General features: G+C 48.8%; 1 protein-coding gene across 1 annotated transcript; it reads right to left on the bottom strand.

Annotated features, from left to right (window-relative positions):
* Positions 1–3,218: 3,218 nt before the first annotated feature.
* On the bottom strand, positions 3,219–24,965 carry EDN3 (endothelin 3). Its single transcript, XM_008593306.1, has 5 exons — positions 24,888–24,965; positions 23,957–24,278; positions 6,345–6,521; positions 5,148–5,228; positions 3,219–3,294 (listed from the first exon to the last, which is right to left on the bottom strand). Exons 1-5 carry the CDS (start codon positions 24,937–24,939, stop codon positions 3,258–3,260), a joined length of 669 nt encoding a protein of 222 aa, XP_008591528.1. The 5' UTR covers positions 24,940–24,965; the 3' UTR covers positions 3,219–3,257.
* Positions 24,966–25,264: the final 299 nt, after the last annotated feature.

Genomic DNA, 25,264 nt, shown 5'->3' with positions numbered 1-25,264 from the left:
GGATGAATGACACATGCCTAGCAGAAGGGTGGTTGTATTCATTCATTCTGGCCCCTGACAGTTTCTAATTCATACAGTTTGCCTCCACTAAATACCACCAAGATCTCAACAATTCTGAGTATTCCTGCCAGCAAAAAAAGAAAGAAAAAGGAAACTGCATATTCAGTGGCAGAAGGACCCCAATGGATTTATAATGGTCTGAACAACAGGTAAATTGATTTGCTTAAGCTTTGAGATACTTAAGAACTCACGTAAGAATTTTGGGATTTAGAGAACATACGCCTTCTGGGAGAAGAACAACTTAACTATCCTGATGATTTCTATAAATCAAATTCCATTACTTTGAGGTATACTCTAACTTCAAAGATGTGCTTCCACGAGAAACTCTTCGTTTAGAAGAAAAGGAGCTGGTAACGAGTTCAGGGTAAAGCTTGAAGAGCTGAAGAGCTGACTGGACCTCTCGATGGAACCACGAGGTGGGCGGTGCCAGTGTCACACACATTTTACAAGTGAAGAAACAGGCTGAGAGGGTTTAAGTCTGGTCCCCCACAGGTAGTTGGTGGCAAAGCCGGGTTTCCAGACCCAACAGCCCTTCTTGCTGGCTTCATCGGAAGGCAACCTGGGCAGGTGAAAGGGGCTGTGCACTCAGAAGGGCCCAGCTTGGTTTAATGCTCAGCTGTTGCCATCTTGAAATTCTTGGCCTTTCCGAGTCAGGGGCCTGCAGTTTCTGCAGCCGGTCCTCCTCACAACTGCATGGACTGCCCTCTGTTCCCCCACCCAGATCTGAGAAGCCCGCCACGTCTGGGACTCGGAGCTCTCCCAGCTCCTGGAATTCCTTGACTGTCCTCCTGGGCTCTGGGCCTCCACAGAGCTCAAAGGGCTGCCAGACACCAGGCTTGTTAGAGCCTCCCTTGAACACCAGCAGCTCCTGCTACGTGCTACCTACCACACATCCTGGGGAAAAAATCAGTGCCCAACTCTCTGTTCATCGAAGTCAAAAGTCTCTAAAACGGGTTTATCTAAAACAAGAGGCTCTTGGGTGTTCTCAGATTAGACAGTGATCACACCTACTCAGAATACTGGATCTCTCTCTGCTCTTTAGCTGGGTCTCTGTCTTTGGTCAATTCCCTGCTGTCTCTCATGGTCTCCAATTCTTGAAAGGGGGAGGGGAGAAAGGAGGAAGGGAAGAGAGAGAAAATAAAGCGAACCCTACTCATTCCTAATGTCCCCAGCCCCCTATAGATGTCTTGTAAGTTTTAAAAGCGTAAACATGTTGCAATTGTGGTCACTGCTGGCTACTAATTCTTCAGAACTCTGAGCAGCAAGTCACGTGTTCTCTCCCTGGACTCCTGCTGTGGCACTGGCACTGCTGTCTCCTCCCGGGACCCAAGAGAAAGCTCTGCATTGCTCTGAAGGTGCGGTGGTGCCAGGCAAAGGAGCCAGCTCTCTCCCCAGACATCTCTTCCCCACTGCCTTGGATGTTTTATCTTCTTCGGATGGTCCCCAAACCCCGCTCCTTCCTTAATATTCAAGCAGGCCCTCATCTTGCTCCATAATTGACTTTAGGTGGATTCTACTTCCCCAACCGTCATGCCTTCCCATCCTCTCCAGAGTTCCATGAAAAGTTGAAGTGTACCCATGCATATCACAACAGTGAGGAAAAACCCACAAATCAGAGCAAACTTTTAGATTTTTTTTATTATGCATTTGACAGTTAGCATTTTCTGAGTGTTTGAACAATGAATGAATTTCTCGCCGAGAAATCATCTTGCCGAAGTGCCAAACAGTGCATACATGCATTTTAAAAACGTAATTCAAGCTCTAAGGAATAGGAGTTTGGATCCACAACAGTTTAAAACATATATATATACACACACACAGTGACTTTACTTTTAACAGATCCACATAAAGGAGTTGAAGGAGAGAACAGTTTCACAATAAATAATCACTTCTCTAACTGTACAAAATCCTGCCAGCAAATCATTTTCATTTCCTCATGATAGATGTTCACTTTTATACCTGTAATAACTTATAAAATATCATAGAGAATTGAACATGTGGTCAAGACCAATGCTCTGTCACGCACCATCTTAAATTTCTCCATCTGGTGCCTGGACACACAAATGCCCATCTCACCTCTCTGCAGCCGGGTGGGGAGGTAGGCAGCCTCTCCCCGCAGAGAGGACTGTCCACAGCCTACTCAGGTTTCCACACACTTTCAGTAAACCCGGCACGGCAGTAAGAGTGCAGCTGAAAGAGATTTTGAACTATCAGGCTACTTACAATTCCCAGTTGTTGCCAATTACATAGATAAATAGGAATTTACATAATTTACAAAGAGTTGTGTTTGTGGCTTATTTTGAAGCTATTCCCCAAAGATCCACATTTATTCACAAAAACAAATATTCAACCTAATAGCCTTGAGCAGAGACTGTCTTTACAGCCAGCTTCCTGCAAACAAGGCCTGGGAACTCTATTGTGCCTCGGCCAGTGTCTGCAGAGGACACAAAAGGTCAGTCGATTGAACAAGAATGCACTCTACCTTACAAGCCTAGAGTGCAAGACCAGTAGATATTAGCTTTCTCCTTTTCTTATCACAAGCATCAAGGTTTCTTTCTTCATCATTGTCTTTTTTTTTTTTAGATTCATTCTTTTGGTAGGTACCAAGCACAGCTGAAAATTTCTCGGTCTAAACTCTATAGGCTTCGGCCCTGGCTCCCTTGTGCTCGGCAGCCTGCTCTAGGTCAGAATGTGAGAGTTGGCACTCCCCTGTGCTCGCAGGCATTTCGCGTCTAGCAGGAGACGGACATGTGTTTACATTTGCAAAGATTGAGCTTGGAGTCCACTTACTCTTCAAGACGAGTCATGTCGAAAGCCAGCAAGTGGCTTTCCAATTTGCCATGTCTCTCCAAAAACAATTTCCTGCATGAAACCAGAGCTGTGGGTGTCAGGCCCCAGGGCACATCTGGGATCATTTTACCTGTTAGGGAAACTAGGGTCATTTGGATTTGGGCATTCTTGGAGTAGGCGTATATTGTTAAGGGAGTGCTTTGTGTGGGTTTTCTGCCCCAGGCAAACTCTCTCCTTGTCCTTAAAGAAGTGGAAATTTGAACTGTGTAGAGCAATGACCAAAGCCTCCCAAGAAGAGGATGCTGTGGCCCATGCTCCTAAGGGGCTCCTTCCTGAAAGAGACAGCAAAGCAGGCAGGTAGGCGAGGGTGAGGTCCACCGCTGGGCAGAAGCACTGGTGCTGCAGGTCTAAAGCCTACTTGCTTTGTCTGTCCTTGACTTCAACCTATCTTGGGGAAAGGGGACAAAAGAAAAAAAGAGGTATGTTATGAAGAATAACTCTAGAAAGTGGAAAAGGGTGACTTCTTCCCGCTGCATCTCTGGCCTGTTCTCTGACTTGAACTGTATGTACCCGCTTGCCAGTGCTTCTTGGCAATGTCAGAGGCTGCCACCCGACCGAGAAGGTGTGAAAAGAATTACACCATCAGGCACGGCCGCCGGAGCCCTCCTGCAGCCTGGTCCCATCTTTGATTATCACCTGCTAGAGACAGTGGCGGCTTCCACTCTGAGAATGTGAATCTGGGAATTACTAACTCGAGTCTCCCAAGAAAGCAAGGACCATGGCTTCACAAAAGACTTTTTCTTCCCAAGTAAAGTTTCTTAACAGGAGCTTTCCATGGATCATAAAGACCAGGAGGAACTACCATTCCAGGTCCCAGTGGGATGCTTGCCCAGCAATCTCATCTTTTGAACGTGCGGCAGGATAATAATAACGAAAGCATCTGCATGCTTTTTCTGGGCAGGGCTCCACCGATGGCTGTTCCTTGAACACACCCCAGGACTTTTGCACTTACTGCCCCCTACCTGAATCCCCTTCCCTCACTCATCCCGACTTCCACCAGGTCTTTGTGCCAGCGTCACCCGGTAAGTGAGATAGCCCCTGTTCACCCAATCTCAAACTGCAACCACCCTAACACTTGCTCTCCCTTTTCCGTTCCCCTTCGCATGTCTCGCCTGGTATTTTATGAACCTGTTTGCTGTCTGCTTCCCCGACTGTTGAAACTTCATAAAAGAGATCCTTTGCCCTGTTCCCTGCTGTGCCCCCAACATCTAGAACAATGCCCAGCTCGTAGCAGGTACTCAACAAATCTTTGCTGAATAAATGCATAAGTGAATGAATAAATGATGCACTAGATAGATGGTTTTAATCACATCCCCGCCTCGCTGAGAGGAGTTTTGGTTTGAGGTGAGAAAGACAGAAAGAGGGAAAAATAACGAAGGGGCCAAGTGGGACCAGCTGGGGTCTGACTCACACTCTCCTGAGATCCCTCTCTGCCGCCTTGGCCCTCCTCCGCCCCCTCTATTTTTATTACAGATGCTGACAGATCCCTCTCCGGACTACTGAAAGCGATCTGCCATCAAGCTAGAAAGCCTCCTGTACACTGAGCGTGGCTTAATCTTCCCTTGATCAGTCCCTGCAGGAACCCAAGCCACCTCCACACTCTTATTATGAACATAAATTACTATCCCATTGCAGATGTGCCAGAGAGTCACTAATAACGATTTCTGACTGATAGAATGACAAATAAACCCAGTCTGGCCACAGGAAACGCTCAGGATCTCTCATATGAAAAAGACAAGTGGTTAAAAAAAATAATAAAGCGAACTGGGAAGGCTGGGGGACCCTGCTGCCAAGCTGTTGTAATTCACCTATGTCCAGAATCAGCGGACAAAAAGAAGAAATGGTCTTTTTTGGGTAGAGACCATATGTTGCTATGGAAGCAGAGGCAAAATGTGGGCCTGGGCATATCAGCCTGTGGGAACTCTGAGAAGTGGTGGTTGGCTGGCTTTGTCCAGGCCCCGTGAAACCCAGACTGGACATCCCTGCCCTGGATCTGGGAGAGACTCAAGAGTTGGCTCTTCAGACGTGGAGCAGCTGGTCAGGGCCAGCGAGATGACAGTGGCTGTCCCCAGCTTCTGCCTACTCTGCCCCCAGGGACAAGTGACCAAAAGCTACTGCTGCCTGTGGACATAGCACCCCAGGAGCTCTGGAGTCCCCACTGGCCATTCTCTCTGACCAGATGTCGCTCCCCCAAATGCCCTCCCTCTCCCAAGGGACTGGGGCACCCATGTCTTCACCTCCTGCGACGCCGGCCTCTGTCGGAACCCCTGGCCTTCCCCTCCTCTCCGCTGTCTGGCTTTCCTGCTGTCCTTGAATGACTGTGGAGAGAGAGCCAATTTTAATAAATCAATCTGCATTTCCATGTGGCTGGTTTTTCGGTGGCAAATTATGACTCTCTCTTCCCCACCAACAAGCACGTTAGCGCATTCCCTAAGGAACGTGTCTCAGGCACAGTTTCTGAAGGCTGAGTGTTCAGGTGGGTGGATTTCTACCAAAGTACAGCATCTACTCACCACTCAGTTATTCATCGGATGTTAAAAACCCCAGAAGGAAGAAAGAAAACGCAGTTATCACTGAGTTTTGCAGACAGCAAGCCCTGGGGCCCCAATCACTGTGATGCCTGCCCTGTGGAGGGATCACTTCTGTTTCGGTTTCTTCTGTGTGCGTCAGGGCAGCCAGGGACTGTCAGACTCCCACCAACACTAGCTCTGGGAAGGGTTTTTAAAGGGAAGCTCTGCCTGGCTGGGTTGATGAATCTTGGCCCAAGTTCAGAAAAAGAGAAGCAAGGAGCATCAACAGGATACTTGAGTGAGTACCTGCTTAAACTGCCACCTGGGCCACTCGTGGTCTGCTTATTCATTTTGTGAGACACGTGTTTACAAGCTTCTCTCAAGAAACTGGGGCAAATCATAAGGTCTCAAACTCGGGGGCCTCCAGATGCCACAAAGTAAGATAAATGAATAAAACGGGAGAATGGATATCACATATCCCACTCAAACATGAGTGGCCTCACTCAGTTCTATCCTAGAGTGGCCAGGAGCGACGTGGAGCAGTGAGACCAGATGGTCCCACAGGCTGTTTCTGAAGAAGCTAAAAATATGCATTTGGTAGGGGTTAATTCTTCTATCCCTAAATGTTAGCAACTTATTCAGATTTTTGCAAAGTGCTGTGCAGGCCAGAGACCAGACATGGTGGTGGCCATGGTGTAGCCTCTGTTCTGAAAGGCAGCAAGGGTCAGGAACGCTGCACCACCCGGCCTCCTGGAGCTAAGGACCCACATCTCTCTGGGCTCAGCCCCCTCCTCTCTCCATTCCTCAGGGCCACAGTGGTCAGGACATGGCTGAGCCACACTGCACCCTCCTTCCAGAAGCCCCTGGCCTGGCCTGGGGGAGATTAGTATCTTGAAATGAGTGGAACTAGAGGGAGGGTCATACCTGCTGACTTCTGGGGTCTGGGAGCAGAAGCGCACGCAGGCCTTGTCGTCTCTCCCCACACACACGCAGCGCAAGTGTTTCTCCTTCGAGGGCTTCCAGCTCCCCGAAATCAGTCCCAAGGACCTCTTGTCCCGGAAGCGTCCTCTGTAGTTGGACAGTCCATAGGGCACAGTCTGTCTGCAAAGCACAGAGTGACATTAGGTGGGCATGCACAGGCCTCCTTGCACAGCTGGACAGGAGGTGGCGAGGGGACATGAGAGCTGGTGTTCATACCCTCCCCCCACAGCTCAGCGTCTTGGGAAGCTCTGGAGTGAGCTATGCACCCCGTTTCCCACGATCCCCAGGAAGAGAGGTGGGACTGAGGGGATGGAAAGACAGGGAGGACCTGGGGGAGACGGTCGCCTCCCCTGAGGGTCTTCAACTAGATAGACTGAAGGAGTCCCGCAGGCCCTGAGGCTCAGACCTGCACCTGCGAGCACATGTGGGATTTCCGATTTTTCCAGACCAAGCCAAGGCAGGCCTAGGATCCTCCAGAGGCAGGTTCTGTTCTTCTGTTCCCCAGCTCGTAAGCTCCTTCTGGGCCTCCACCTCGCTCCATTTGGAAGCTGAGAAATCATTAGAACTGGAGCAACTTTGGGTTTTTCTTCCTGTGCCCAAAGCCCCTGACAAGGACATTGGGTTGACTCACATGCTGGTCCCATTCTATTTTCTTATAAGACCGCCTACCTAACCCAGCAGCTGAGGCCATCCCGGACAACTCTGCCATTGACTGGGCTCAACAGACCTGCAGTTAGCACTAAGAGGAACCTGAAAAACGCAATTACGGTCATGAGAGACGCATCCTGGAAGAGACAAACATCAGAAGGAACACCCTGTGCCCTTGGAGAGGTGTCGCAGCCATCCTCCAATACAGCGAGGATGGAGCTGGCCTTGGAAAAAGTCTTACTACGAAGGGAAGAAAAGTCTGAAACCATTCACCAATTTCGTTTACGGTTGGCGCAGGAAGGAGAATGATGGTGGTGTTTGGGGCAATAAATTTTCCAATCTTGTTCTAATGCTTGTGCATATCCAAACCATCGCTCTCCAGAGCAGAAGGGAGAAGACAGCAGGCAGCTCAGTGCAAGCAAGTTGTTGCGGGGAACCCTAAGCATTTTCTACTTGTTAAGCTTTCCCTTTTCCACTTGAGAAACTGTTTTAGACACTCCATGCTCCACGGCAGACTCTGGCCCCTGCCTTTTACCCTGCTTGCCTCCTGGGCCCGCCCTGTATGAGATAACAGCAGTCTCACACCCCCCCCAGGGACCAGAGGCAAATTAGGCTCCTAAAGTGACCAAGGGACTGTGTCCCACAATCAGCCGATCCAAATTAGCAGGACAGCATCCCTCATTCACATAAGACGCCCTGAATGGGAATCTGGGAGGGAAAATGGGCGGGAATTTAGGCTATATAAGGGGGTCTTTTCCTTTGTTCTGGGAGACACTGATCTAGGAGTCTTTTCTCCCAGTGCTCTCCTTGCTCGCAAGCAATAAAGCGCTGTAACATCAAAAAGAGCCATAACACCAGAAAGAGCTGTCAACTATTAAAAGAGCTATAAAACCAACATTAGTCTTCGATTCCTCTGTGGGAGCGCCTCACAGCACAAGTTAAAAGCACATATTTAATTCTTTTGCGCTATTGCACATGACTTGAGGAGCAGATTACTAATAACTAGAAGAAACTAATGTGGTCAAAAGTACTTTTCCAATAAGTTTTGGTTTTCCTGCCCAGTCCCCAAAGATTAACTACCTTGGTTTCTATGAACCCTGGGGAGTATCACCAATCGTCCATCTCAAAGGGAGCCTGACATCCTCTCTGTGACACATAATACAATCTAATTGAATTTCTTTTCATTTGAAACATACATCATGGAGCCTTTTGGGAGTTGTGGGGCCACGCTGGGGGTGGGGGACCACAGTGACCTGACACTGGGAGTGAACCTCCCTCCTGCCAGCCGGAGACTAGGGCCAAGCAGCCCCTCATCCCAGTTCTGCTCTTGCGTCCCTCTCCCCACTCTCAGGGACCCAGCGCCATGGTGGGCTCCCTCTTGACCAAGGCAGGCAGCTCTGAGTGGCCCACGGTCATGCAACAGAGAACGCAAGCAGGGTCCAGTCCTGCTCTGAGCGGCACTTTTCCTAAAACCCCAGTTCTTCTCAGGAATGGGAAATGGGGTGGAGGGGGCAAGACAATGCAGACACTGTTGTGAGGCGGGATTTGGCCCAAGGTATGTTTTTCCAGTAATAGGGCCACATTAAATCTCTAAGTGTTGACATTAAATCCAGTCCCCCAATTCTTGGTGAAAATTACACACAAGGAGTAACAACGCTCCCATTTTTTCCATCAACAGCGAGACCTGCAATTTTGAAATTGCTGTCAGCTGATTACACACGTGTAGAGCCACTCAACCTGAGCAAAACACTCTAAAGTGTTTTAAGTAAGGAAACAAGGCAAGGGGGTTTGTTAATAGAGACATGCTTAGCAATTCCCGGGCAGCCAAGCACAAAGTGCTAGTATGCAAAGGAGCCCTGGCAATTTCAAAGAATGTTTACAGAGAAGCACAGCCCCCTCCCCTTCCCCACAGCCTTGAGGCATCAAAACCACTTCACCGAACCCTAGGCCTTCAATGTGTGCACTGTGCACTCTGTTGGCTGACCTGGGGAGGCAGGATGTCAGAACCTGATGACCCAGAAGATATTCAAGAGATGACTCAGATCCCAGCAGGGTCTTCCTTCCCCTTACATTTGCAGAGTCTGAAGCAGAAGTTCTAAATGCAGGCCCACCCCTCACAGGTATAAAAATTTAAATCAATCTGAGAAGCTCCTAAATAAGAATCCTATCCCCTTACCCGGACAAATGTGGCTTTGAAACACCATGGAAGTCTTCAATCTAGAACTCTGGGGCTCCCTAGAGTCCCACATTAAAACCTGGCAGCCCAAGTAGATTCAGTCCTTCTCTTCCGCCTGCTCCATCCCACACCAAGAGGGCCTAATTTGCTCCCATGGAGATGCCCCAGTCTGCACCCCTGAGCTCTGTCTACCCCTCATCCTGCAAGAAGCTGCCTCTTGGCCTCCCTGCAGGCTTAGGAATATGTACCTTGAGGCCTGTTCTGTCCCTGAGTGCCAGACTCTAGAAGATACCAGCACAGACCCTGGAAGAGTGCTTGGGGACATCTGAGTAGGGGATTCCAGGACCCTGAATACCTGGAACACAGTCTAAAAGAAGGTGTATATGGCTTTCAATCCCACAGACTCCTTGCATGACCAGAAAGGGTCAGAGGTGGCCCTCTAACTCCCAGGGCCATGGGCAGGGATGTTTCTTACCCAGGCCTAAGAGTGGATTGCCAGCTCCTCAAGAGTAGAAGACAGGTCTTTTACTTCTTTTGTACCTGCCATGAACCTAGCACAAGGCTGGGAAAATAAAGACTATTGATTGAGTAACTGGTAGTTAATTGTGACATAATTCTAGTCTAGCAAGACTGGATTCTTTCCAACCTAAAGAGTTCAGTAACCACAAAAATCATTGCAAAGAATCGCCAGCATTTGTTAAGCATCCACTTCATACCTAGTATTAAGTGTGATGGGGACACATATGTGTGTCTGTGCCTTCAGGAGTTTACATGCTACCAGAGCATGAGAACAGGTAAAGGAAAAGGGGCAAGCCGACGTATGCAGGTATATGCCAGGCACACAGAGTGCAGAGAGAGAGAACCTGGCAATTCTATTATTATATTGGAAAGCGCGTACATAATGATCACTCCACCCTCTCCACGGTTTCCTGACTGACCAAAGGATTGTTGGACAAATCAAATGAGATACTGAGTGGAAAAGACTTAGCAAAGAGTTAGCAGTAAACAAATGGTAGCTATTGTTGCTACTTATTTGGTCACACAGAGAGGGGTAGCACGGAACCAAAGAGCCACGTGGCATATCAATGCTATCCTGTGCCATGCCACCATCATTCAACACTGCCTGTCGAGTAGGCACTTGTATTTCAGTTGAGCTGCTGCCTGTGGTCACTGACTATTTCCTGAATGGTGAACAGAAAACACCTAAAGGTGGAGCCGTGAAAACGAAGTCAAGTTGAGAACCTTTGACCAGCACACTCTGCCCAGCTGTTTTAGCCTACAATAGTATGAGAGGGTTTAGAGAATGCAATTCTTTGCAGAAGTAGACAGCTCTCACATGTTAATGTTTCACTTGTAACACAGAGCTCCGCACAAAAGAGATGCACTTGACATCAATCCCAACACTCTTAGAAAAAATAAAATGCTCTTCAACATACTTACGAATGCAACGTCTAGTGTTGCCCCTCAATTTATGTACTCGGAACATTCATTATCCGATCGGTGATGATGATGTCAGAGTCTTATTTATCATAGTGTTCTTTATTTGTCACACTTTCCCAAATGTCATATATAAATGCTATTAAGTATTAAACTCCCAGACCTCCCATATTCTTTCTTCATCTGCAGCATCTCACCGAAAGCACCTTATTTCTCTCCACAAGAAGTTTTTAAATAAAGAAAGCTGACTTTTTTTTTTAAGATTCTGTTTTTAAGTTCTGTATTGCCTTTTCATAAGTAAATTAACAATCTCCATCTTTCTGATCAGGAAACAGGTTTCTATACCTGAAGTTTGAAGAAGAGATACAAATATTCACTAAGAACAGTTGGGAAACAGAAAAAGGAGCTTCACTGACCAAATTCCAAATTCTCAAGAAAGTTTATCAAACTGTCATTCCCTCTCAGAAACCCAGTTTTCATCCTCCCCATCCCCCATACAGTGTTCAATAAATATTTGCTGAATGCATCTCAATGTGCGGGTACTGGATTGGACTCCGGGTGAACACCATGAGCAGGACAGATAAGCGCCCCGCACACACTCAGTTTTCATCTAGTACAGAGGTTAGCAAATTGCCATTTTGTCAGCTTTGTCCAATCAGTAGTTTTTTGTTAAGTCTGATCATTTTACATAAGGATCCCAATTTCCAGCTTCTCCTGAATAACTAGAAGTTGCGCTAACACCAACCCCATGTTCCAACCCGGCAGCAATCGTCTGAGTAACGATGTCAGAGACTGGGCATAAGCACCCACTTCACCCCAGCCCTTGCCTCTCCCAACAGATTCACACCTGTCCTTCACTCACATCTGTCACATGTCTGACCCGCATAAGCATCTGAGTTTACAATGCCTGGTCTGGGGGCTTGCCCGTTAAGCTAAGCCAGACAGGTCATATGACACACTGACAAAATCAGTCCCTGATACTATTTTTCTCTTTATGAATGTAGTTATTGTTTTAATTTAAAATGCCCAAGTCCTGGCTGAGTGTCTCCCCAACAAATAGAACGTGTTCATGTCACACTCAGAATACACATCAAGGTGATGACCCACCTCCTTTGGTCCACGTTTCTCTTTCTGAAATTGGAAAGCAAAGGCAATGTTGCCTTTGGGCCCAGGGGACAGACTGTTCAGAAGGCACAGCTCAGCTCATGTCCTGTGGCCCAGCATGGGGGAAGCAACAGCTTCCCACTGGCAGACAGTCAGGAGACAGCCCCGGTCGCCGGGCACCAGCGGTCATCAGATCCTGCCTCCCACATTCCTTGGAGGAACAACTGCTAGACCCGAACATGCTTTCTAACCACGGCTCGATTTCAGACTTCATTAAATTCCTTCCTTAGGAGGCGCCACTCAGCAGCTCTCCCAAGCTTGGAAGTATCTTCTCAGGCAAGGAGGAAGTGTCAATGGCCTTCATTCACTATTTGTAACCTGGTCCAGGTAGAGCTCTGTTCTAATGAGGAAGACAGGAGGACATAACCATGGGAAGTGGCTGAATACTGAAAGGCCTGTGAAAGTGTCCCTTCACTTCAACAAGTGGCTCGTGGATGCCCACTGGCTACGACACATGGAGGCAAAGGGGAACACAGCTCAGGAGCAGGTATATCCGCTCTGAAAGGACTGCAAAGCAGGGAATTCTCTAGAGCCTGAGTCCGATGTTGGTTGTCTTTGTCTCCTAGAATCCAGTCTCGTTTCTCTCCTTTGGGGAATTATCCCTCTCTCACTGTGTGAAACCGTGACACATGTGCCTCATCTTTCCCGGCCTGAAGACTGGTCGGGTGACCCAAGCTGGGCCAGTGGGATCCTTACCCCAAGACTCCTGAATGGAGCGACTCAAGAGCAGAAAACACTCTGGAGCCGCTATTTGCCAGGTGGCCCTGTCCTGCCTTGTTGATTGTCACCCTAAAGCCCCAATCTTGTCCAGGTACCTCTCCTTTCCAAGCCTGGGGCTTTTCTTCTCCCTTCCAGTTGGTGTACTACCCTGTGTCCTTCCATCCTCTTGTGCTTTGTAGCTAGACTGGGTTTCTGTTGCTTATAACCAGTGATCTCTAACTGACCCGGGCCTCCCTTTCATGGGACACACCATGGTCTCTTGGGTGTCATAGTGAGACCTGTAGTACCTCTAGCTGCTGGGGACAAACATAGGTTTTCTTCACTGCAATGATACACAAAAGAGCTAGTTCAGAATTAAGACAAAACCCAGCAAACTTAGCTGCCCGAAGTCCTCTCTGCCCAGATGTGCCCACTGCAAGCACCTGTCCTGCTGCAGGTGGGAGCAAGCATTCCCTCCTGCCCAAGATACTCAGTGTTCAGCCACCAGACACTCAGTTGACCCCCTCAAAAGTTTTGTCCTCTATTCAACTTATTCCTTGCCCACTCATCAAATACTATGAAAGTCTGCTGTGGTCCAGGCCTTGTGCAAGACAACCCCCAGGACTGCCCTTCCAACCTCCAGGAAAGAAAATAGGCCAGGAAACATAGCTCCCCAGTGACCTCATTATACAAGCAGAAAACAGACACGCGTGCTTTCCACTTTAAAGAATATTATACAAACCTCATGTTTCACAGACATAGAACAGTGAACTGGCAATTTGTAGTTTTACTTCTGCTGCAGAAAATCCTCACAGCTAAAAGTGGAAAGAGCCCAAGGAGAGTGCTCATTTCTACCATGTGGAAAGTCCATCTCCCACAGGCCTCAAAAGATCCCATAATCCTAGAGTATCTGGAAATATCAAAAGTCAGTGACCAATGTGCTGGGGATGGATTGTTAACTTTTTTTTTTAAGACACTCCACCTCCCAAAAAAAACCCTTTGGGATTATCCAGGACTTGGCTGTTTGGGAATTTTAACAGTACCATATATAATTTTCAAAGAGAATATGGAGCACCAATCCCTACTGGACCCAGTATGAGAGCCATTTCCTGTTCCACACTGCAGGTGTGGCTTGCTCCTCGTCTCATGGAAGAGGTAGTCTGGCCTTGACACAACTCCTGGAGTCAGCAACAGCAGGACCTGGCCAGCTGGAGTGCCCGATTGTGTCTGCCTTGTTCACCTCTGCACCCAGGGCAGCTAACGTGGTGTTTAGTGCAGGGTGGGCACCCAATAATATCCCAGTATCTCAATAACAAATATCTGCTAAACAAATGATGGAAAGAAGAAATGAGGCCTAAATTAGCCTCACTTCTAGGCCATACTCAATCTCTCAAATGTACAGAATTCTTAGCTGATCTAATGGATTTTTTTTTTTTTTTTGTCTTCAGTCAGCCCATCGCTGAGGGTTTTTCCTAGAAAGAGTATGACCTCTAGATTACTTTAAGTGGAAAAACTATGTCTTGGTAATAACTCCTGCAGGCCACATCAGCACCATGATGGATAAACCAGGCTGCACAGAGAGGTGAAAACAGAGGCTCCTCTAGGCTGGCAGACCCAAGTTTCTGGTCCCACCTGATGACTTGCTCACCAAGAGTACCTGGAGGACACCTTACTTCGTAGCCTGGCTGAGTCTCTCGAAAAGTCCATCCAGGTCCATATTTCACCTAGCGATTCTCAAATGCCTTCACCCTCACTTGGGCATCTCCAAACAGCACAGTCACTGGAGGAAGCCCTTGGCCTTTGCTGCAGCAATAAAACCACACTCCATGTGGGGTCTCCTGCCCCACCCAAGCTAAGAGGTTCCCAGGATCTCACCAACTATATTTAGAAAGCTTTAGCCCAGATTGTTTACACTCTTCTGTAGCCTATTGCCATATGGCTGAGCTTAAAAATAATCCCAAAGCCACAGAAGTTGTCATGCCAGGAACTCCCTGGAATACAGATCTATTCCTTCCCTAACACAGGCTCTCACACACACTTAACGATACTTGGAGGAAGCACCAAGGGTCAAAGAAAGGAGAACAACAGAAAAATGCCTCTGTTTTTGTTGAGTGGGATGGGATTTTTAAGAGTTATGTCTCAAAAAATAGACAGAGAAACAAACTTCTCCAATACATGGGGAATGAAGCCATCTATGGAATCCTACAGATTAGCTGGTTTCCCCTCCATCTGATACAACACAAATGCATCAAATGAGTTAGGTTAGAGTTTCTCTCCCCAAGCCCCAGTGACCCTGATGAATTCCAGGTCGAATGTAGGCATGAGAAATCCACGTTTGTCTGGCACAGCCTCATTATAACTTTATGCAAAGCTGCAGACAGATGGGGCTCAAAATAGTTCCCAGAAGTGGAAACAGAAGGGGTAAAACAGGGAGCAAGTATTTTTATAAGGACGGGGGTATTTGCAGAGGGATAAAAAAATGCTGACACTGTCACGCAGTCCTTTAAATAATCTCCAGAAAGCAAGAGAAGACACCTTTGCTAATTTTCAGGAGCTTCCATGTTAAGGGTAGAAAAGACCTTAGTGAGCAAGACTTAGTTCACCATGGCAAAGATAATACAGATACTCTCATTTCCCCCTAATCCAATTGCTTGCATCCTTATGTAATGTCATTTTGGTTGCTCCAACAGCTGTATCACTAACCTCAACTAAGAATTCAGCAGTCCCTGTTAGAGATTCATGCTTTATTCTCCAACAAGCAGACGAGGCTGGGATTAGGGGGAGTCAGGGCGGGTAAATTGGGCAAGCTCAGGGTCAGATCCTGCCTTTATTAAAATGTTGATATTTTGTTGATTATAAATTTTTTGCACTCATTTTGCTTTTCCAAAAGTATTGCATTACATTTTACCTATTTTTCCTACTAAGTTTTTGGTGCCTCCTGAGAGTTTGCACCTGAGAAAGTTCCTCACAGATCCCACCCTATTCCAACCCTGCAAGAAATCCATGGAAATCAGATTTATAAAAATCCAGAAAAGATACATACATCTCTGCTGTTTCATTTACTTGCTTCTGACATTTGACAAAGCTACTTTACACTCCCCAAGCCAGGGGGCAAAACTGTCCACCAGGGGCCACATCTGTCTCTGTGTCTTTCTCAAATGCTCATATGAAATGAATTTATTTCTGGTTTTTAAATTAGTGGCCAGGACACAGGGCTCCCTGGCCACCTTGTTCTAGAGTTACTGTTTATGAAGGCCTCCCACTAAGTCTGCCCTGGGCAGACCATAAAAGCAGAGAAAGCCTGTGTTTCCAGACCCCTGAAAGTCCCCCAATTCTCCCAAGCTCTTGGCTCTCCTAAGAGCTGGGGCAGATGAAAAAGGTGACCAGATACTGTGTCCTCTTTGTCTATTCTTGGAAGACCTGGCAGGCCAGCTGGGATTTAGAGGAACCCAAAAGTATATCTGGACAAGCAATTCATCCTTCCTGTGGCCAACCTCCAGTGCACTCAGCCGTTCTGGACTCATTTTCCTTCTGAGTATGGGCAGAAGTGTCTGTGCCTGTGTGTGCGCTTCTGTGTGTTTCCCATTTTAAGGAACTCTCTGTTTTCAATTGAAACATGACACGGAAGGAGAGCAGGTCATTTTCTCTTATGAAACAGAGCTGATCCATTTCCTAGATGCTCACACTTGAAAGCTGAGTAGTGCATGAACAGGCGCCTCTGCAGCTGCCCATCGACGTGCTGAGATACGGTGGACCCAGCACAGGACGCAGAGCTGGGGTTAGGATCGATGCTGGCTTCCAGCCACGACCGTGCAGCCTCCTTAAGGCAGGCGTTGTTTGCCTCCCAGCTTCCTTTGTTTTAAATTCTTGCAGGAATAAACTGCACCAGACATGTCAGAGCCTTTCATCTGCCTTCAGATTTAAGGCCAAGTTCCTAGCTGCACCGTCCCTTTCATCTAGCAGAAATCCAAAATCTCCCTCAGGGTCACAGAGGACCATAACCTCTTGGTGCCGAGTTTTCTTGCTGCAAATCAAATTGCCTCCCAGCAACAAGTGACTCTCTCATGAGGTAGGGACCAGCTGCATTGCAGCTAAGCCTGTCTTTCCTCCTGGACGTCTCATCTCTCTTGCTGGCTCTGGGGCAGAAGAGGGGGCGTTCAGTCCGTGGGAACCCAACAGAAAGATCACCTTGTGGGGGTCGACCTTTCCAACAAACTCTGAAATATAGCCTCAAGGCGGTCAAATTTTTAAAAAGTTTCTTTCCATCAAATGTTCTAAGAAATATGTAACTCAGACTCAAAACTAGGATCCAAAGTGTGTTACATCGCCAAGGGGGAGACAGAGAAGGTCACATGTGGGGGAAAAAACCTCATAAATCGCATGAAACCACGATTAGTCAGAACCCCAAGCTCAGGATCACTTTCCGTCTGGCTGACCCATCCTCTTCTATGAGTCCTTCTCAAAACCATGTCAGGGAATTATTTCATAAGCTGCTGTCCATAGTATTTCCCAGGGTCATTCCTGGTGACTTCTGGTCTGTGACACCCACTTCAGGTCCTGGGCAATACTGGGTGAGATCGGAAATGATGGTCCTGGGGCCCCATGGGGTCCTCAGCTGCAAACTGTGAGGAGTTATATTCACTCTGCAGGGCTCGCCCTGTGTGAGCATCAGAAGGCAGCAGACCCTGTACAAAGATTGCACCATGGGTGTCTAACAGAGAGGAACAAACAGATCATTCAAATGATCCTGGATGCACACCCTCAAATTCCAACAGTCACTGCCCCACCTCTCATTTCACAGAGGGAGCACCAGGCCAGTGCCCTGTCCTCAAACATTCCAATCATTTACCAAGGCACAGGGGAGCCATAGCAAACAGGAGGGAGGGGCAGAGAGGGTGGAACTAACTCCCATCCCAGCTGCAATAACCTTTGGCCACAAGTGTCTTTATTAAGCTGCTTATCAGTAACAGAGGCAGCCAGGCACACCTTTTTCCAGGGTCTCTGAGCCTCATGCACACCCAGTGCTAATAGAATGTCCGCCCAGCATCCTCAAACATCGGAGGACTGTGCTATGCAGAGGGTGCATGCTTGCTCCATAGTACTCCAGGGGGCCAAGTAAAACCAGGATTGGATGGTCTGTGGAGGCCAACTTGAGCAGCACTTGAGAAAGAACTTTCTGCTCACTGGCATCCTCCAGCCACCTAATGAGATATGGCAGGAGGACCGGCCCTGGCCTGGGGAGGGTCTCCGCAGAGCAGGAGGCTGCATTGTGAACTCTATGGTCATCGTCTTCGAGGCACTGAGTGCTGACTAGTGGTGACCACTCCCCAGGTATGTTCTCATGCCATCTTCGCAACACTGTCAACTCCTCCGCTGCAGAGACAGGGAGACTGAGGCTCACTCGGGTGACATCTCCTCATGGCAGATCCAGGATTCCAGCCCAAAGTCTGAGCTCTTGACCACGAAACAGGATCTTTTTCTCCTCTGGGTGTGAATTCAGGTGAGGGGACCTTGGACTATTTCTTTCTAAACACATGAGTCTCTGAACCAAAAGATGATTATGGGTCTGAAGCTGAATTTGCAAAAAGGGATAGGTTTGAGCAGAGCCATCTCCTGTCTCCGCCCAGCTGTCATGACCACACCAAGAGACAGAAGATAGTAGGAGCACACAGCAGCAACCATGACAATTAACATCCCACAGCAGGAATGGAGCAAGTGGCCTGCGAGTCCCTCTGCCTCACACTCCACAAGACCTTCGTATCTGCTGAGAGCCCACCAAGGGCTCTACAAGGATAAAGGGGGGTCACATCTTCCCAGCAAGCCAACACCACATATTTAGAACAGAATTTAGGACATGTGACAGACCAAAGATTTGGGCTTTGGCTCATGTGTTAATTTATTTCTATAAAAATAATCTTGCAAAGGGGCAACTATATTATTACATAGAATTAGATATGAATCAGCACTATTAAAAAGAACACAACCACCCTGAATCAGTCAGGGAGGGAGTGTCTTTTACCCATCACTGGGTCCCAGAGCCCAGCCCAGTGCTGGCCCAGCCCAAGTACTCAATGAAAATGAGTTGAACGAATGCATGCAGGAGTCACCTACGAGAGTGGTGAAGCCCACGCAGAGAAAATGTACACAGGAGGGGCTGAGACGGCAGGTTCCAGAGCCAGACTTCTGGCCTGTGATGCAGTGCCATACCTACAAGCTCTGTAACCTTAGGCAAGTGACGTAGGCTCCTTGGGCTCAGTTTACCCCTACAAACAAGAGAGGACCAAACTGATAGGGTTGTCATATAGATCACATGACATGATGTGTGGTTACAGTGGATGCTGGCCATCCTTGCCAACATCTGCATCACCATGATTATCAGATTATTCATGACGCTTTTCCATAACCACACTGCCATACCTGGTTCATGGTCAGGACAACTTTCGCCAGAGTTCCCCCAATCACAGGGTGGCTATACAGCTGGCCCCACGTATGCAGGAGGCTGGGGTCCTGGATCCAAACACTCCATTTGGATGTTCTAAAATTTGTAATGTACTAAAATGCCTTTCTTGAAGAACACAGAAGGCAAAGCCAGAATCTGTGGTGATATTGCCTTTTTATGATAGAATACATTGAAATACAAGTTTAAATATTTTGTTAATTATTATCATGATTTTTTATACTCTTCTTCGTTGGGCATGAAAAGAATGTAAAACAAATGTTATTCCTGCTGGCTTATGTAAGTATGGCATGCTTCAGAGCAGTCTAGGCAACCAGGATGGTCGTCTTGATATGAGATGATCAGAGCATTGGAACTAGTAGAGATCCTTCAGGTTGCTATCCTAGAGTTAGACGGATGCCTGCATCTTACCGAGGGGACACAGAGAGATGATGGCACCTCCTGCCCTGAGGCCACACCAAGAGTCATAGCCAGGACACAAGGACAGAGCTCTTGGGTTTTGGAGTCTTCCCCAAGAGTGGGGGCTATAGGTCTCAGAATTTCCACCATGGTCATGATTTCAAATATTCTGCCCCGTTGTCTGCACAATGCATTCCTACTTGTCAGCCTATGTGGCTCAAACTTTTGGAAAACATGGTCACCATCACAGCATCACAATGTCTCTCTCATATGTCCTTGGGCAGATTAACAGACGGCAGTTCCCCCATTCACAAGGTGGGGAGGAGCACAGTAGTACTCTTTGCTGGGTGTCCTGACTTGCTTTCACTCTGCAGCTAGGCTCTGAGCAGCTGCCCGCTGTAGGACGGGGTTAGATCTGATATCCTTTGATGGTTAATTTTATGTGTCAACTTGGCAAGGCCAATCACCAGTCTAGTGGCTGTGAAAGTACTTTTGGGATGTGATTAACATTTAAATCGGTAGACTTTGAGCAAAGCAGGTTGTCCTCCATAACGTGGGTGGGCCTCATGCAATCAACTGAAGGCCCTAACAGTAAAAGCTGAGGTCCCCAGAAGAGGAAGTAATTCTGCCTGCAGGCTGCCTTTAGACTCATGGCTGTGACACCAACTTCTGCTGGAATTTCCAGCCTACTGGCCTGCAGATTTAGGACTTGCCAGCCCCCACAAAATCCAGTTCCTTAAAATCTCTCCACACACATGCACGTGCATGCCTTATTGGTCTGCCTCTCTGAGAGCCCTGACTGACACAATCCCCAGCTGCCTGGTAGGACACATCCATTTTTCAATGCACTCATAAAGAACATTCCAAAAGCACATGGACATCTTATTCACCATCTCTCCCCTGATTATCTTATTCTTGACAAATTTTCCATGACAGTAAGATGGGATGTGTTCTTCTCTGATTTGGGATTTTTGTTTTTGTTTTTGTTGGCAGTGGTGGGTTGTTTGGGGGCTGTGGAGGGTTGGGGTTCCTAGCACGGCCAAGGAAAGTCTTATAAAAACCATGCAGTCATATTGATTAGCTGTGAGCTCAGCTGCCTCTACAGGGGCAAGAAGTGAGGTTGCTAAGGAACAAATTTGGTTCCTCTTTGGGGCCGTGGATTTTTTGGAGGATATGACAGAGCACATGGGTAATATCCCCCAGAGAAATACACATTCCTGCTCCTATCTTCAGGGACATGCAGGCCCTCTGATGAGCATCCACACACTCTGGAAGAAGAAATCTCATGTTTAGGAGAAAGCACTGCAGACTACGGCCACAGTAACAGCGAAGTTGAGGAGAAATAACCAGGCGGCAGGACTTAACCGAAGTCAACCAGCGTTTACTAAGTGCCTACTATACTCTGGATGCCAACAGAAGGGGCTGACCAAGCTCAGGTCTGGAAGGACTAAGCACTTGGAAGAAAGCGGGAGGACCAAAGAAAGAGACAACCAAAGAATCTCAAATCTTCCATCCGAAAGATACTTAAGAGAGTAACTGATCTCTTGAGTCTAAACTAGACGGTTAACTTCCCACAAGGAGATGCAGAATGGGTCTCAATAGTAACTCCCAACTTGTTCCTGCATTACTCTCACGTCTTTAAACGTAGCATGAATGACCACATTCAAAGAAGGCCCATGCAAACGTCCTCCAAGGACGAAGTAGGATTGCTCATTCTATCTCCAAGCAACGCAGTGGACTGCAGGAGGAAACACACCAAGAGGTAAGAATTGCCCAGAGTTCAAGAGTCTTGATTTCAGCAGGAGGACAAGGCTCCCAGAGCAGCCAGCAACATAGACAGGGAGCAAGTCACACCCTGGAGGAGAAGTTTTGAGAGTGAGACCAGGAGAGTCTGCTAAAGAAGAGGGGTGACAGCTCTGAGAGAGGAGACACTGGCCTAGTGGGGCTGGGACAGATGGGGTGGGGGACAGAACGGCAGGAAAAGACCTTGGCACCCACATCATGGTCTCTTTAGCTTGATTCAGTATTTTTCAGATTCTTCCATTTCACCTGAAGCCAAGGTCTCCTGTCACTAGAGCCCATTTTCTCAAATTGCAATTTTGTCCAAGATATTTTAATTTTCTTTTTCCTTTTGGTGGCTGGCTGGAATAGGGATCGAACCCCAGATCTTGTTATCAGCACCACGCTCTAATTTACTGAGCTAACCAGCCAGCTTTTGTCTGAGATATTTTAAAGATAGCAAATGGACCTATCTACACATTAACAGAGTTTCAGGAAAGAAGGAAGGGAGGAAAGGAAGGAGGAAGAAAGGAAAGAAGGAAAAAAGAAAGAAGGAAAGAAAGAGGGAAGGAAGGAAGGAAGGCCATCCAGGTAAAGCTTCCTTCTAAAAATTATTTTACTTGTCTAATATCAGAATAGTAAAGTCTGGCTATTGTTAACTTTTCTTTCCTGACTAGCTCAAGGGACGCTCAAACACCAGATTTAATCATTCTTTCCTAGTGTTTAGAATGAATCAGGATGGAGAAGAAGGGAAGAGGTAAATCAAACCTTGGGGGGAAGTTATCAAGTTGGTTGTCCTGGAAATAGTCAAAGACCTGTAGCTTCATTTTGGGTCATGCAAGACAACTTCAAATTACAAGACAGGATTCCCAACAGATCGCGGCATGTTTGTTGAGCCTCTCAGACACATCTCGAGTAATCGCTTCCCCGCTGGCCAGTGCTCAGCGGCTCGGTGGACAGGCAAAGAACTGAGGTGGCCTCCAAGTCCTCTCCCTCCTTCCCCCTCTCTCCTCCACCCCAGACCCCCTGCCCCTCATTCGGTTGCCTTTCTTCTTTCTCCTTCTAGAGGCACAGCTTGGGATTCTAGCCAAGAGAAGAGCTCAGTCCCCCTGTTGACTGCCCAGTGTCCTCGATGCTGTGAAGCTAATTTGGTCAGATCACAATGCCAGGAAGATAAGAATCAGAAAGAACAATTGTCAGGGTGACCGGGGCGAGAAGAAAAGGTGACCCTGATCACTGTCCAAGAATAGAAGGAAATCAATGACAACCCAACACACATCACGTTTATCTTCCCCACGAAGGGGAAGAAAATGGGGAGCAGCTGCTCTTTCTCCCTCTCGTGAGCTGACAGTGTGTGTAGGAGCCGCATCAGACCCAGCCCTGGCAAGCAAATCTTGTAGGATGAGCTATATAACTTGTGGGGCCCAGGATAAAATGCAAGTGGAAAATTTCAAAACGGGGACAGCAGAGCATTAAACCAAGCCAAGGTCTTACTAAGTGTGGGGCCCTGCACAAGTGTCCAGGTGGCTTGCCAGCAAAGCCACTGCCCAACATCCTACAGTAATGGGGTGACCTTCCAGACCCGTCTTGGGTGTGATTAGAGGTCTTGTCACCTAGTGTGAAAGACATTCAAGCCCTCAGGTTTAGCCTTCACTGCACTTCTTTCTTGAGGTGTCCGTGAAGCCAGGTGGGTAAGAAAGCCTCATCGAAGCTGCCACCCAGCAGGTGCAGAGATTAATGGACTAAGAGATCAAGGAAACCATGAGGGACATGAATCAAGATGGTCCAAAAACAGTCGCAGGTGGCCTTTCAAGGCCAAGGGTTTACATTCACAACCATCTCTGCGTCCCCAGCTAAGAATCACTAGCAGGCTGCAAGCAAGAGTCCCAAGGGATCCCAAGAACACCCAGGGAGCGGAACTTAGAGGCATCTGGTCCACATCCCAGAGTTTAGAGATCTGACCAGAGCAAGGACAAACCTCTACCTTGTTTGCAAGATGATGTCTCTGCAGAAGGAACTCCCTAAATGCTGAGTAACTGAATGGAGAAGTCACCAAATCCTCCCCACAGCACAGCCACACTCCCCCCATGGCCTCGGTGAGGGCTGCCTTCACGGCGGGGCAGGATCCAAGACCAGTTCAGGATGGTGCAGTCCAGGTCCTACCTTATTGTAGAGGGTTCTTAAGGACTGGAGGAGAGAAGGGAAGGCTCTCTGTGGCTATGGCAGCAGTACCTGGAGCCAGCCTGTGGGATACCTGCAGACGTCCCCCAGCCCAAGCATCCCGGAAGGCCCTGGGGCAGAATGGAGCCTGGCCAGGTGGAATTTCACCCCCACTGGGTAGGTTCTGTCCGGCTCTGCCAAGCTCACCCTCACGCTCCCCAAAGAGCAGGCTGCTTTCAAGGAATTTTAAACTCCTTGGAGCCTGGTGGGGCCAGGAAGGGGGACAAGCCCACTTAGCCCCTGGGGCAAGAGATAAACTTTCCGGGTTTCCTCTATCTCAGAAAAGAGGCTCGGAGAGGCTTCTCAGGTATCTAAGCCCCCCGGCCGGTTCATTTCCCCCAGATCACAGGCTCAGGATTGAGTTTCCCTGGGCCAGGCCCTCAGAGGCATTGTGGGTCACACCCTTGACCTACAGACGGGACCGGGCTGGCAGGTGACCCCAGCAAGAGCAAAAGGTGGTGCCAGGACAGGCTCAGGGCTGATGGGGCAGGGCTGGGGTGGGATGGTGTCCTCCCCAGAATGTGAAGATGTGGGCCCAGCCCGGGAGCCATGTCCCCACGCCCAAGGCTGACTCACTCAGGAGTATTGATCCAGATGATGTCCAGGTGGCAATAGTAGACACACTCCTTGTCCTTGTAGGTGAAGCACGTGCAGCGCCTCGCACGGTGGTGTGCAGGGCCCCCCTTGGCCACCGGCACCCCAGACTGACCTCGTCCCTGCTCCTGCCCAGGACTTCTAGGGCTTACACCCTGCGCTGCTGTCGGGACCATAGTCCCCTCACCAGGGCCGGCCACGGTCTCTTTGCTGTTGTTCCAGTCCCCCTCAGATCGGGCTGCAGGCGGCCCCTGGGATCTGTCGGTTCTGCCAGCATCCCCAGGCTGGGGATGAGGCACCAACCCTGCAAGAGGCAGATTGAGGGGCTCCTGAGCCGCCTGTGCCAACCTCTCAACACCCCGCACCCCAAAACATCTGGGAGGAGGGCTAGAGCAATCAAACTTTCTGCAGAGTTGGCCAGCTAGTTGCACTTTTTTCTCTAAAGTCTCCAAGCTATGCCAAAGGTTCTGAAAAGTTTGCAAAGCTATGGGCAGTTTCTGAAAAGCTTGCAAGTTATGTGCACACTTGGTGAGAAATTTGCAAGCTATTTTCACCCTCTGCAAAGCCTGCAAGCTATTATTTCCAGTTGAAAACTTGCACGCATTTTTCACGGTTTTTGAAAACTTTGCAAGCATTTTGCATAGTCCCTGAATAGTTCACAAACTCTCTGAACAGTTTCCAACTTCACGAAAAAACAACGAAATCAGCCCACGCAACAGGTCTCCAGCCTGCGCGTGGGCTGCAACCCCCGGATCTCATGGGGTAGTCCCTGCTCTGCACTCCTGCCCCTCAGCCCGCCCCCCAGCGTCTCCGGGGATGGAGAGCCCAGGCAAGAGTTTGCTCCTCCAGCCCCGTGGGTCCCCCCGCCCCGTAGTCCTTTTGTGTGCGCTGGCGCCAGGAGAGGCGCGCTTACCTGCGGCGGAGGTCACTGTGAGCCCGAAAAGGAGCCACAGCCCCGGCTCCATGAACCCGGATCAGGCGCGGGAGCACCGCGCCTGGAGGACGGCCACCTGTAGACCGAAAAGGCACTGGAGCTGGGGACAGACGGCCTCGCGCTCCAGCTGTGGGGGTTCGAGGCCGGCCGCTCGCTCGCCGGCTGCGTCCCCGGCTCCGGTCCGGGAGCTGGCTGCTGCGGTTCCAAACTTTCAGAGGGCGCTTCCCATCCCTGCGCAGGCTGCCGGCTGTGGGCTCGGGCTTTTCTGGCTCCCGCACCACCCCCCTCGCCTCCCCGCCCCCCGGAGGGGCTGGAGCTGCGGCGCGGGGCCTTTGAACCCGGCCGCACTGGGGGTC

Source organism: Galeopterus variegatus, unplaced genomic scaffold (genome assembly GCF_000696425.1).
Source record: "Galeopterus variegatus unplaced genomic scaffold, G_variegatus-3.0.2 Scaffold157, whole genome shotgun sequence".
Taxonomy (NCBI): Eukaryota; Metazoa; Chordata; class Mammalia; order Dermoptera; family Cynocephalidae; genus Galeopterus; species Galeopterus variegatus.
The sequence above is the reverse complement of the archived record's forward strand: the minus strand, read 5'-3'. Positions and strand labels throughout refer to the sequence as shown.